This window comes from Otolemur garnettii, unplaced genomic scaffold (assembly GCF_000181295.1).
Source record: "Otolemur garnettii isolate 467f Iridium unplaced genomic scaffold, OtoGar3 scaffold00120, whole genome shotgun sequence".
Classification (NCBI taxonomy): Eukaryota; Metazoa; Chordata; class Mammalia; order Primates; family Galagidae; genus Otolemur; species Otolemur garnettii.
In genome coordinates, this window is record NW_003852515.1 from 5,788,891 (window position 1) to 5,802,666 (window position 13,776).

At 44.5% G+C, this 13,776-nt stretch overlaps 1 protein-coding gene across 1 annotated transcript in view; it reads right to left on the reverse strand.

Moving 5' to 3' along the window:
- Positions 1-12,758: 12,758 nt before the first annotated feature.
- The window catches only part of WASF3 (WAS protein family member 3), a 126,464-nt gene continuing 125,446 nt past the window's right edge, over positions 12,759-13,776 (reverse strand). Inside the window, 1 exon segment of the mRNA XM_012810004.2 lies at positions 12,759-12,777. Coding sequence (XP_012665458.1) covers positions 12,759-12,777 — 19 coding nt within the window.

Here is a 13,776-nt window from a genome sequence, read left to right on the forward strand (position 1 = left end):
GAGTTATACATACATAAGTTTGTGAAGGAAGTCTCAATACATTCCAAAGAATCATCATTATTCAGATCAACTTCTCCAAACTTATATAAAATTTTAAAAAGTGAAAAAGATCTATTTATACAATCTCATGTGGATAAAACTGAAAGCAAAACAAAAGATGACTAAATTGTCTTTGGAATAAAGAAGAAAGAATGAGGGAAATTATTAAATATTTTAAATTGAATGACAACAAAAGTACCACATGAAAAAATTTGCAAGAGACCAAAAGCAATATTTAGAGGTAAAACAATAGCATTAAGACCACTCACTAGAACACAACAAATGAGTTAATTTCTGATTTAATCCAAAAAGAATAAGAGTAAACCCAAGCAAGCAAGTAGACAAACAAAGCTCCAGAGATAAGGGAAGAAATAAATGAAATACAGGAAAATACAAAAATAGAGATGATGAATAAAACCAAATATTTGGTTATTTGAAAAATCCCAATATAGATGAGCCAATAGTAGACCAATCAAGAAAAGGAGATTCAGTAAACAAAAATATAAAATAAAAATGGAATATGAAATAGATACATTTCTATAAAAACTTAAAATATTTAAATTGACATAAGAACATCCGAACAGTGCAATAGCCAAATCACCAAAACCTGAACCACACTTTGAGGTAAGCACTGTTACTCCCCCACCACAGAGATGAGAAAATTAAGGAATTGGTCACATGAGCAACTTGCCCAAGGTCACAACAACAAGCAGAATTTGAACCAAGCAGTCTGATTCTATAGACATCACTCTTTACCTCAGTAGCAGTTAATTCCATGTGTTAACTTGACTGGGCCACTGAGTGCCCAGTTTAAACATTGTTTCTGAGTGTTCTCAGATGAGGTTAATATTTGAGTCTGTGGGCTCGGTGCCTGTGGCTCAAGTGGCTAAGGCGCCAGCCACGTACACCCAAGGTGGCGGGTTCGAATCCAGCCTGGCCCGCCAAACAACAATGACGGCTGCAACCAAAAAATAGCCAGGCGTTGTGGTGGGCGCCTGTGGTCCCAGCTACTTGGGAGGCAGAGGCAGAAGACTCGCTTGAGCCCAGGAGTTGGAGGTTGCTGTGAGCTGAGATGCCACGGCACTCTACACAGGGGGACAGCTTGAGGCTCCGTCTCAAAAAAAAAAAAAAAAAATTTGAGTCTGTGGACTCAGTACAGCTGAGTGCCCTCTGCAATGTAGTCCAATCCTCTGAGGGCCTGAGTAGAACAAAAGAAGGAGGAATTTACCCCTTTTGCTTCCTGCCAGGCTGCACTCATCTTATCTTCTGCCCTTGAATAGGGACTTATAAAGTCTGACAATTAAGTTCACAAGCTTCCCCTGGGGAAGCTATCCACCAACGCCTGCAACTAGTTCCCCCTTCAAAGCAATTTTAGAACTCTTCCTGGAATGGCCATCTGGGCTGTTGTGTTACTCTTGATGTCCTGAATGCCATAAAAATGTCTCCTTTTCAATATTTCCTTTATCTTTGGGTAGAGAAAATAGTCACTAGGGGCTAACTAGATCAGGAGAGTAGGAAGAGTGTTCTAATATAGTTATTTGTGTTCTGGCTAAAATCTCCCTAACAGATAGTGCTGTGTGAACTGGTGCACTGTTGTGAGGCAAGAGCCATGAATTGTTGGCCAAGATTTTCAGTTAAGATTTTCCTGCTGCTCTATCAATGTTTACTTGGTCTGCTATGCTTCTCACAGTCAGCCAATTATTTTGATGGACAATTTGACATATTTTTGCAATGTTTTTGTGAGTTGTGCTCATTACTGGTCCTCCTAACCTCTATTTAGCAGTGACACTTTCTCTCCCCTCAGAAAAATGTTTTATCCATTTGTATACTGCTGTTTTCTTCATGGATTATCCCCATAAACTGGGACTAACATGTCCCTGATTTCACTTGCATTCTTGGCAAGTTCAACAAGAAATTTAATGTTTGTTTGCTTCTCTAATTCAAGTTCTGACATTCTGGCAATGGCAACAAAAACACACAACAATAATGAACACCACTGAGCAAGACACTGCCACGTGTCGACAGGAACACAGTCTTCCATCAGTCTGTGAAAGACTGATATCTAAGGTTATGAAACCTAACCAAGTTGTTTGTACAGTGCTGCCAATGTAAGGGCACAGTGGCAAGTTTGCAAACTTAATTGTCAGACTTTGTACACCTTTAGCCTCGTAGGTTCTCAAGCCCTTGGACATAGATGAATCCCACTGCTTGCTTTTCTGGGTCTCCGCTTTGTAGAGGGCAGATTGTGGAACTTCTCACTCTCTATATGTCACCTAATTTCTCACGATAAACCTTTTCCTATATATATCCTATTGCTTCTGTCTCTCTGAAGAACCCTGGATAATAGAATAATAAGACCCCTATACTTTACTGTTTTGAGCAATAAGATAAATTTTATGATGGTAATCAGGAACCCTGTCTTTCATCTCTGTATCACCATGCCGAGCATATCAAAGAGGCTTTATTACATTTAAAATAATTAGGAAATTTTTATAAAGGTAAACATTCACATGTCTAAAGGTACTGAAAGGTTCTGCCATAGAGGTCTTCCTTCTACCCCCTACCCCGGAAGACCTCCCCTAAGGTAACACTATCACTTCCTTGTGGATCCTTTTAGAAATATTTCATGCACACAGAAATAAAGACATATATTCTTTTTCATTTTTTAACTAATGAATAGCACAATACACTTTTTTCTGCTCCTTGCTTCTTGCACCTTAACAATATATCTTGGCTCAGTGCCTGTGGCTCAAGCGGCTAAGGTGCCAGCCACATACACCTAAGGTGGCAGGTTCAAATCCCCAGCCCGGGCCCGCCAAACAACAATGATGGCTGCAACCAAAAAATGGCCAGGCGTTGTGGCGGGCGCCTGTGGTCCCAGCTACTTGGGAGACTGAGGCAGGAGACTCGCTTGAGCCCAGGAGTTGGAGGTTGCTGTGAGCTTGGATGCCATGGCACTCTACCCAGGGGGATAGCTTGAGGCTCCGTCTCAAAAAAAAAAAAAACATATATATATATATATATCTTGAAGATCATATTAATTCACTGAAAACATCCTCATTCATTTAGCATTTGAAAATATTCCATTGTGCATATACCATAATTTAATCAATTTTATGTGGCTATAATAGTAAGCTGTTTTCCAATCTTTTATTTCAAATAATGCTGCAGTAAATATGTCATTGTGTCCATGTACAAATAAATCCGAAATACATATTTGTTCCACTTACTAAAGCTATATAACAAGTTACCCCAAATCTAAGTAACCTAAAATGGCTACCACATTTATTTTTGCTCACAAATCTGCAATTTCCACAGGCAGAGCTCAGTGAGAAGGGGTCATCTCCAACCTGCTGGGCGGCTCACAGACTGGAGAGCCCGGTCCTCTGGAGTGTCCCTCACTCACAGGGCTGACTGGTGGCTGAGACCTTAGCCGGGAGCAGACCTTACATGTGGCCTTTCCAAGTAGCCTGGGCATCCTCACAACATGATAGCTAAGCTCCCAAAGGGGCATTCTAAGAGAAAGAGCCAGCTGTGGGAGCCAAACACGCAACAAGGCAATTTCAAAATCCCACATGCTCCAAGCAAAGCAGAAGAGGGTCCACCTGTCAATAGGGCGCGGCAAGATTCTGGAAGAGAATTACGTTAATAGTTCCAGAAACACTGTTGTCACCATTTTTGGACAATTTACTCTGACTACGATATATTTCTAGAAATGGAATTTCGCGATCACAGGTAGGCACAGTTTTAATTCTGTTAGGTTTAGTAAGTTACCCTCCAGAGAAGTTGTACTAATTTGCTTTCAACAACACCCGGTGAGAAAGAAAGAATGAAATGAGCAGAACCCGTGAAATTGGTCTTCAGAAAACGCGCTTTACCTTCTGGCCACTGGAGGGCGGTGTTTCCCCACCGACGCGCAACGAGGCCCCCCGCCCTGGGAAAGAAGGTGTGTTAGGACTTAGTGACAAACATCCAGATCCCTGTGTTTGACCTAACATGGATGCCTTTAATAAACTTTTAGAGGGGAGACAGGAATCAAGCTTTCTATTTCTTCTGGTTTTTACAGCTCAAGAAGCTCCTGACCCTATGTAAAGTGCCCCACAGGAACCACAGGCCCAGAACTCAGAGCTGACCTGTCCTCTCTTCAGGCGCTGAGGAGGTTCAAGCAATTCCTTCAAAGGCAGATTTCCAAATGGTTTTTAGTTCTGAACCTACGAATGTCTGGGCTTGTGCCACAGACCTGGGGAAGCAGGGACAGGGCTCTGCAGAGGTGGTGATACCACCCCCACCACCCCCGCCCCAACCCCATGCAGCAGTCAGTGGAGCCCTGAGATGGTCCTCCCCAGCTAGCGAAGGCCTTGGGGCCTGGTCGTGGCTTTCCAGGGCTGGAGCCTCAAGGGAGACCCCTCTGCCCTGCAAGGCTCACAGGGCAGACCCAGCCTGCTCCTCACTATTGTGTACAAGGCCTGCTGTTGACCTCCATGTCCAGTGATCTTGGCCATTCTGAAGCCACTGGTTCAGCAGATGCCAGTCTGTGACACCCCCAAATGCTCCCACCCTCCTATCCCCATCCATGCACTGTGCAGACTCCGGGCCACCTGTGACTAGGCCCAGGCTTCTGTCTTCCTAAACACTCTTCTACAGCTATGCAGGGACAAAGCGGGACATTTTTAGCAAGGCAGGTTTGATGTCAGTTTGATGTCAGGATGAGCTCATTGCTGTAAACTTTTTTTTTGTTTTTTGGAGACAGACTCTCAACTTCGTCACCCTGGGTAGAGTGCTATAGAGTCATAGCTCACAGCAACCTCACACTTGGGCTCAGGTGATCCTCTTGCCTCAGCCTCCCTAGTAGCTGGAACTACAGGCACCCACCACAATGCCCTGGGTATTTTGTTGTTGTTTAACAGGTCCCTGCTGGGTTCAAACCCAGCAGCCTCAGTGCATGTGGCCACAGACCTAACCACTGAGCCCAGTGTGTAAACTTTTTAAAAAATCCAGTGTGCCAGACAGATGTCCCCCTACCCACCTAAGGTATGTATACTTCAACCAGAGGTCCCAGGCCAGGCTGGAGGCTGGGGTCAGGCCAGTGAAGCTGCGGGGTAGCTCTGGGGTGGCGGGTGAGTGGTTCAGGGATAACAATTTGCTTCTATACCCAAACTCCAGTGGCTCCTAGGCTAGCCCCGCAGCTCACATTAAAGAAGGCCCAGCTGCAGCTCATCTCAACATCATGGCGTCTGGGTGGCAGAGAGAGGTGAGGTGAGGGTCTTCCTCCTGCCAAGGCCTCTAGGGCCACAGAGGAGCTCGGCACCCCAGGAGGGCTGGCTGGGCTCAGGTTTCTCAGTGGTGCAAGGGATGGCAGTGCCCACGTCCTGGAAATAGACGGCTTGTCTACTAGACAGCAGCTCCACCGCCCTGCCGTCCTCTGGCTTCCCAGTTCACTGCCTAAATACCGCTCCCCCAAAAGTTCCTTCTTCCAGGTGGGAAATGTGAGGACCACATGGTCACTCTCACAGCAGGGGTGACGACGCAGGGGCAGACCCTCTCTCCCAGGTCACAGCCTCCCCACAGCAGTGGCGCCTCCTTTCTGCAGCTGTGCAAACGGGTCTGGAAGCGCTGGGGGTGGTGGGGGTGGTGGGTGCTGGGCTTGGTTTCTATGTCATCTTGCCCTCCAAGGGAGGGTCAGGCAGGAGTGATCCTGGTCAGGGTCTACTCACTGAGCCCTGCTGCCCTGACTGGGGATTCCCGGCTTCACTGTGTTGGGAGGGGGGGCAGAGTGGAGGTGGGGGCACGCTCCTTCACATGTCCCAGTGCGCTTCTCCCTGCTCCCCAGCTAATACACACTGAGGAGGCCCCAGCTCCTGCCCCTGCTGGTCCTGGAGACATTTGTCCTAATCTGTTTTCACAATCTTTCTTTCTTCTGAGGCCTCGGAACAGACAGCCTTGCTCTCTTTGAACACTGGGTTGGGAATGACTCTAGCAGCCTGACAGATGGGCAGTGTCCACCTCTCGACCACTGGACATACTGGGCCCACCTGGTTAAACACAGACATGGCCTTTGTCAAGAGAGAGGTCAAGGGCCCACACCAGGGAGTAAATCAGTCTCTGGCCTTTTGTCCTAGCAGTGGATAGATAACTGTGATTCTTAGGTGGGGGCCAAGAGTGTTTATTCTGTTTCCCATTTGAAGTCGTATAACTAAATGGGAAAGCGGCCCCTGGGGAGGGCTTACATCCACGGGCATTTGGAAACACCCTCAAGGGAAGCTGGTCAGCAACAGGAGGAGAAACCTCCCTCTCTGCTAAATATGACAGACCCCAGCCTGCTCCCAACAAAAGCATCTTTGTCAAAGTCACAACCCAGAGAAAGTCAGGGCAGCCCTTTGCTTTAAGGTTTCCGATGATGCTGCCTGTCCAGGGTGGGGCCGAGGGTTGGAGCTCCTGCCACTGTTATTCCTGGCCTCTTTCATCTCCACTCCCACTGGAAAAGGGAGCTGGCTGAACTAGGAGGGAGACTTGGGGAGCACACAAGCCAGAGGAGTGGGAATGGGAGCCAGGGAGGGACCTGCAGAAGCACTTTGCCAATGGAATCCATGAGCCCAGGAGAGAAACTCAGACACTGTGCAACCTACAGCCACCTGCTTGCCCCACACCAGCAGCAAAGACCCATAGTGGTAGAAACAGAATAACACTACCTTCTCCCCACTCCTGCCAAGGGAAGGCCCCTGCAGTGGGTGACGCCAGTGGAGGCAGTCCACAGCAAAAGTCAGGCCCAATGTCTTTCCTCCCCAGGCACAGAGGGCCAGAGCGGAAAAGAGCTCCTAACCCACCTGCTGCAGGACCATGAACACCCCCATGTGCTTTATGCAACCCATTGGTCTAACCAGGTGGGAAGCGTGAGGGTGCTGCTCACCAGGGGGCTTGGAAACATGGAATCAAGCTACCAGATGTGAATTTGAGCTTGGCGATCTGCTTCCCTGCACCTGGGGTACAAAGATGAAAACGACTGGGTCATAACCTAGCCCACCTCCATGGGTGGGCCCCATCTGCTATCAACCTGTCTCCAGAGTGACAGCCCCAGACACAGTGGCTGCAGGCTCTGTCTCAGATTGTGAGACGACGACAGTTATCCCACTAGATCTAGATCATGGCAGGTAGCACGACGACAGTCATCCCACTAGATCTAGATCATGGCAGGTAGCATCTTTGAGCTCCTATCAACCACACGCTTACAGTGGCATAACTTCTTAACGTCAAACGTGCCCATTAAAAATCCCTTATAGGTTACTGGATAAACTGGGTCCTGGGGTCCTCTGCTCAAGGTTTTGATTCTGTACATTTGGGAAGGGACCTGGAAAGCTGCATTTTAACAGGCACCCCCCCCCCCGTGATTCCAATGTAGGTGGTGTGCAAACAACCCTTACAGAAGGTTCAGTCTCAGCTGAAAAGGCATCCAAGGTGACTTGCGACCCAGCTCCTTCCCTGGCATTCAGGGGAACCTCAGCTCAGACACAATGTACAACTGTGGAGAGGCCTTGCTCCTTTATTAACTTCCATGGGCTTTCTGCACCCCTCTAATTTCCCCCAAACCCGATGTAGCTGGGTCTCACTAGGTTGGTAATGGAAGCACCATGGGAGGAGAGGAGGTTGGGCCACCAGCTGGCAGCAAGGGGAGAACAGGAGCCACAGCAACGGGGGGCCACAGGGACCAAAGTTCCCTGCCAGGAAGGAGTCCGGCAAATGACTGCTGTGCAGGTGGTGGAGGCTCATAGTTACATGACAAGCCACCCAGAAACCAGGGAAAGGAGGGACACAGCTGCGGCCAGCAACATGTTGCAGCCTAGTGCAAATAGAAGTGCAGGGAAGTGCCCTAAAGCAGAGCTGCAGAAGCAGGCATGGGCTCCCGGGGAAGGGAGGACCAGCAGGCACTCTCAGGGACAATCACGCAGTGCTGATTCATGGTGGTACTTTCTGCCCCTGCCCCCAATGCCTAAGTCTTTGAAGTATTAAAAGACATTTCGAAGGAGAAAAGCTGGCACCCTGACTTAATTACCAAGATCTTAATGTCTGGATTTCAGGAGTAGAAGGTACATTTTGAGCCGGTCACATACACACACGCATGGGAATGTCTTATAAATGTAAATGCTAAGTGACATTCACACACTGAGGATATGCAGGCTCCATCGTCTCCAGCTGCATGACTTCTGTTTAGACCGGTTTTAGGCCAGAATGGTTGAAGCACATCCTAGAATGTTAAATACTTTTAAATGTCACTTCATGGTAAGTACCACTCTGTAGGCTTAAAACTACCCTCAAATGGCATATTTTCTTAATTTTTCTTCATGGTAAGTTATCTTCCATTTCACTATTTCTAACTAATCGTGGTGCTGTACATCTGTATCTGAAGCTAATTATTCAAACCACAAGCACACAGGGTGAATGCAGTGGGAGATTTAGAAAACCACAAGCAAATATTCATAGGACGGTGCTATTGTGTTTTGGCAAATCAACGTCCAACTGTCAGCTCTGCAAAGCAAGTATTTGAAAGCAAATCTCTTTATCGTCTATGTCCCTACTGAGATAGCTTTACAAGTTACTCATACCTCCAAATTAAATACCTATGTCCTCTCAAGCTTGTGACAGGACGGTCTCTCCAGAATACACCAAGAGACTACAGTGCCAGGTGCTCCGACAGGGTAACAACTTAAGCAGTGATGATGTCAAGCAGTGCTTTTCAACCTTTGAGGTCGTGGAACCCTTTTTCCAAATGAACTCCCTAATAAAAAGTAAATATTTGTATCAAATTTTACTGAATCTAACTTGTGTTAACACACAATGAAAACATTAGTGTGGTGAACAGTAAAATCGAGACATAAAAAAATTAACAAATTCGAGTTTTAACAAAACTTAGAATTTGTCTATCTCAATCCCTGCATTACTCATGTACTGTTTTGCTCACACAGTTTAGAGAACTTTATGATTTACGGAGATAAGGAGATACCAACAAGCATAGTTGAAGTGTTCCTTGCAACACTTAACATACCATTGAATTAAATAAAAATGTCATAATTTTTATTATGGGGTCCTTGCAAAAACAAGTTTGCCTGGAAGAAAAATGGAAACAGTCATTTGTTATAACTTGGTATGCAACATCAGTTTACATTTTTAAAATCGCATTTAGAATCTATTATTAACAGTCTTGCCCAGGCTAGATGGCAGTGGTTTAACTGCAACCTCAACTCCAGGGTTCAAGCGATCCTCCTTCCTCAGCCTCCCAAGTAACTGGGACTACAGGCACACATCACCATGCCTGACTTATTTTTCTATTTTTTGTAGAGAGAGGGATCTCACTTTTCCACAGGCTATTCTCAAACTCCTGACTTCAATGAATCCCCCTGCCTTGGGCTCCCAGAGTGCAAGGATTACGGGCATGAGCCACTACACCCAGCCCACATTTAGAAATATTTCTGAAAATAAACTTTGCAGAGAACATTTTCAGAAGGGGGCTCCCAGGATTGGACAACTAGCACATTCCAGACCAACTCTGCACAGAAAACGATTATAAACTAGACAAAGTACACCTCACAACTACTGAAGGCATTGGACAGAAATCAAAAACAGAAAGACACGAAAGGGGAGCTGATGTACAGAAGAAGGAAAAAATTTCGTGTCATTTCCTATTTTTAAAAGGCATTTTACTAAGGGCAGGCGCAGTCTTGCCAAGCTGGGCAGCTAAGCCTGAACAGAAAATCTGCAGTGTTGTCTTACTGGCTTAACCCACCATCTTACTGGCTTAAAAACTGAAAGTAACTAAAGCAGACAGAAAGGGAAGAAAGATCCTGGAAATAAGACCCAGGGAAAGAGATACAAAAATTATGAGTAAAACTGCCCAGCTATCTGGCTGATCCTTTAATTAGGCATAAGCAAGCCAACTCCAAGCAGCCTGGGTAAGGCTAAAAGAATTCAAAACATTTTCACTATAATCGACTATGCATGTGTGTGTGGAGGGTAGTTGAGAGCTTAATTCCAGCCATATTAACTGCTGACCTTTAAAAACAATCAGTACTTTTCTAGCCGGGCATTGTGGCAGGCACCTACAGTCCCAGTTACTTGGAAGGCTGAGGCAGGAGAATTGCTTAGGACCAGGAGTTGGAGGTTGCTGTGAGCTGTGACGCCACAGCACTCTACCAAGGGTGACATAGTGGGACTCTGTCTCAAAAAAAAAAAAAAAAAAAACCAAATCAGTACTTTTCAGAGGAATCTAATAGAATCCAGAGCCTCTAAAATGTATCATTCAAAAAGTTCAAACCAAAACTAAGAGGCGTTCACTCAAGACGTATTGGAATCAGCAGGCAAATATTTTTAAGGAACCAGTAAAACTATGTTCAGAAATGTAAAGAATATAAGCTTATAAGAAATGAACAATAAACAAGGAGAAGAAATTCCAGAATAAGATAATACAATGTCTGAAGTAAAGAGACGGGCTTAAGAGCAAATTGCAGATTACAGAATAAAGTGTCAGTGAGTATGAAGATAGAATCAAGTGAAGTATGAAGATAGAATCAAAATTATCCAATCTACAGGACAGGAAAAAAAGTATTTCAAATTATAAGAGCCTCAAGGACTTGGAGGCCATTATCAGAAGGTCTAATATATATATAATTAGATTGGTAGGAGTATAGTAACCCAAATCCATCCATTCATTGAATCATTCAGTAAGCAGCCGCTGTCTAGGAGGCCGGGCACTGTGCTAAGGCCCTCGGCACAGTCTGACGTTTGCTATGGCAGGGGTACGCCCCCCAGTGTTGGCAAGTGAAAGCAGCTCCCACTGGAAGCCTGCCTTCCAGGCGGACTCTCCCTTAGAGGCTTCCCTACCCCACCTTGACTCCCACTTATCCCCAGTGTAATTCTGCCCTGGGATGGAGTTTTACGTCTACCAGGGTCCCTGAGTAAGCAACTTTACTTCACTCTAGTCTTCTAGTATGTAAAATAGAATGCCCATGATAAAGGATTTTAAGGAGTAAGTGAAAACATCTCATAAGCAAGAAATGCTACAGAGTCTTAGTCACTGTGTCATTACTAAGTTTGCATGTGGTTAAGTCCCACTTGCGGGCCTCTACCCTCTGTACACGCGGCGTCCACTCCCAGAATGGCTCTTCCTGGCTGTACCAGTGCTTCCCGAGCCACTCACAGAATTCAATCTGAACTCTTGGTTACACTGAAGTCATTCAGGAATTTAAACAGGAGTCAGAGTCGTTATCTTCAGCATCTAAAGAAAATGTTAAATAAAACCCCCACACATCACCCAGTGTCTCCTCTCCCCATAAGTCACACATACAACTCTGTTATAAATAAGTTAAAAATGTAATTTTAGGGTTAAAAGTGTATTTTTATTTAGATGTTACTTGTACATAATCTATAGTAAGATATACAAACAGATAAAAATTGTTTAACAGGTGGTTTTGTATTTTAATATCACTTTAAATTCAATTTACAACAGCATTGGTAATACTGCAAGATGACAGATACTCTGATTATAAAACAAAAATTACTTGCTACTCTGGCTGATACATTCCCACTAGTCTTTAATGGATTAAAATGTATCATGTATTTTAGTTGCAAATTGTAAAACTTTCACAACCTAGCCACTTGGTGCTCAGAAAACATGTTGATGTTGTAAAAATTTACTGGAATGAACACGTTAATTTTCTAATAGTATCCTTAGTAAAGAAAAAGCAAGTGTACCCAGGCTTACGGCGTGGGGCTGACAGTGCACAACCCTCTGCCTTCTGCTCGACCACCCCGTGCGTGTGGCTGACGTGCACGGCACTGACGGACCTTTCCTTCCCCTTTCCCCAGTCTGCACCGTCAGAAGCAAGCTGGGAAGAAACTAAACTGAAGTCTACCTGGAAAAGTAAAACTGGGGCCAGTTTAAAATATCATGTATAGAATAACTGTAATTTAAAACAAAAAATTTATAGAAATGAAATTTGCTTTTAAATGTTTTTCTCCATTTGTTTTGGTAAATACTTTTTGAAAATGAACTGAAAATTCAAAAAATATTCACTTTTTTCATCTAATACCACATTAGAAAAGCTCTAAATTTAAATTTTAGACTAAATCGAATTTGCTGAAAAAATATTCTAAAAATAAACCTAAAATTGGATTTTTGTCATTTTCCATTCTTGTAAAGGTTCTAGAACAAAACAGGGCAAAAGCTTTTTCACTAGTCATAAAATCAAGTTGAAAATAACCTGTTTAAAAAAAAAAAAAGAAAATAACCTGTTGACTAAACTACAAGAGGACAACCAATAATTAATAGGTTTATGAATATTTATGAATAAAGTGCCACTAATTTTATTGTAATAAGATATAAATAAAATAAATCCTGACATAGATAGTAGCTTTAATGTGTTCTCTCCATCCTGAGAACAGTAGGGCCCTAAAAAACAAAGAACCATCATGGAACTTGAGCTCTAGAATTATACAGGTAACTTCTAATACAAAAGTAACAATAAAGACAAACCTACTATAATAGAGACAAAATAAGACTTTAAACTTAGTAAAGGTCCCAACACTAATGCCAACAAAGTAGGCCCTTTTTGAGAAAAAAAGAGAAATTAGAGAGATATTTTAAAAGCTCACTAATAACTATTACTATATATATTCAAGAAAATGATAGTGACAGCCAAATGGTGACCAGCTCCAAGAAGAGGAGCTTAAGATCATGTGCTCCTGGTACAGCTGAGGAAACAGATAAACCAGGATGAGCTTTTTAGAAGGGGATAGAGATAGCAGGTTTCTCAGAGTTTCAAAATCCATATGACTAAAACCCAGTGAACATGCTTTATATGATGACCGCCCACAAGCCAAACAGGAGTCCACTTGGAGACACACAGATGTGACTTGGGGGCCAGGCCAATTGGTTCAGGAGAACTCAGAAACAAGCATCCATTAGCCACCATGCTGTTTACATTCCCACCATCACCTCAAGCAGCTTTGTGTCTAGCTCAAGGCTCTTTCCTTCATTATAACTGAGTCACCAATAACTGCAATCTATCGGCAACACTGCAGGTAGGTGAGAATTTCTCCATATGTCAAGGGGCTTAGCATATTTTTAAAGTCATATCTATAACAAAGCCTGGAGCATTTATTTATCCTAAACAAGCAGTTATCCTTCATATAGAATTACAAAATAGAAGCTCTCATTCTCGAGGTTCCCAACAATCTGTCTTTGCCAGGAAAATAAACCCTACTGGGAAGAATAACAGCAAGGGCACGGGTGAGAGCAAAGTGCTCTGATACAGCTACAGGGCTGATCCAGGCAATCTCGTGAGGTACTTTTAAAAATTGAATGTGCCAACAACAACGTGAGGAAAGAGAGCCGTGTGCTTCTAGGACAGGGTGAAGGCCCTCTTCACGGGAGTGATCCCTGCTCTGGCCCCAGCACCATGGAAAGTGAATAGCTGTCAGGGTCTACTTTCACCCAAACTTTGCCTTTTAAAATTCAGACCAAGTGGAGCGAGGTGCCCTATGAAGCACTCTCTGCCACACACTGACGAGTAGGGACTGCTGTGGCCTCACTGAGGACACAGAGCCAGGAAATAAAAGGAGTGGGTCTCCTCTGCAGCCAGCCCCGCACAACAGGTCTGCCTAGCCAGCACTGCAGCTCCCAGATCACTGGCATCTGCTCTGGCCTGCTGGCACCTGAGCTGGAAGGGCTGGCAAGTATTTTGAGTGCCA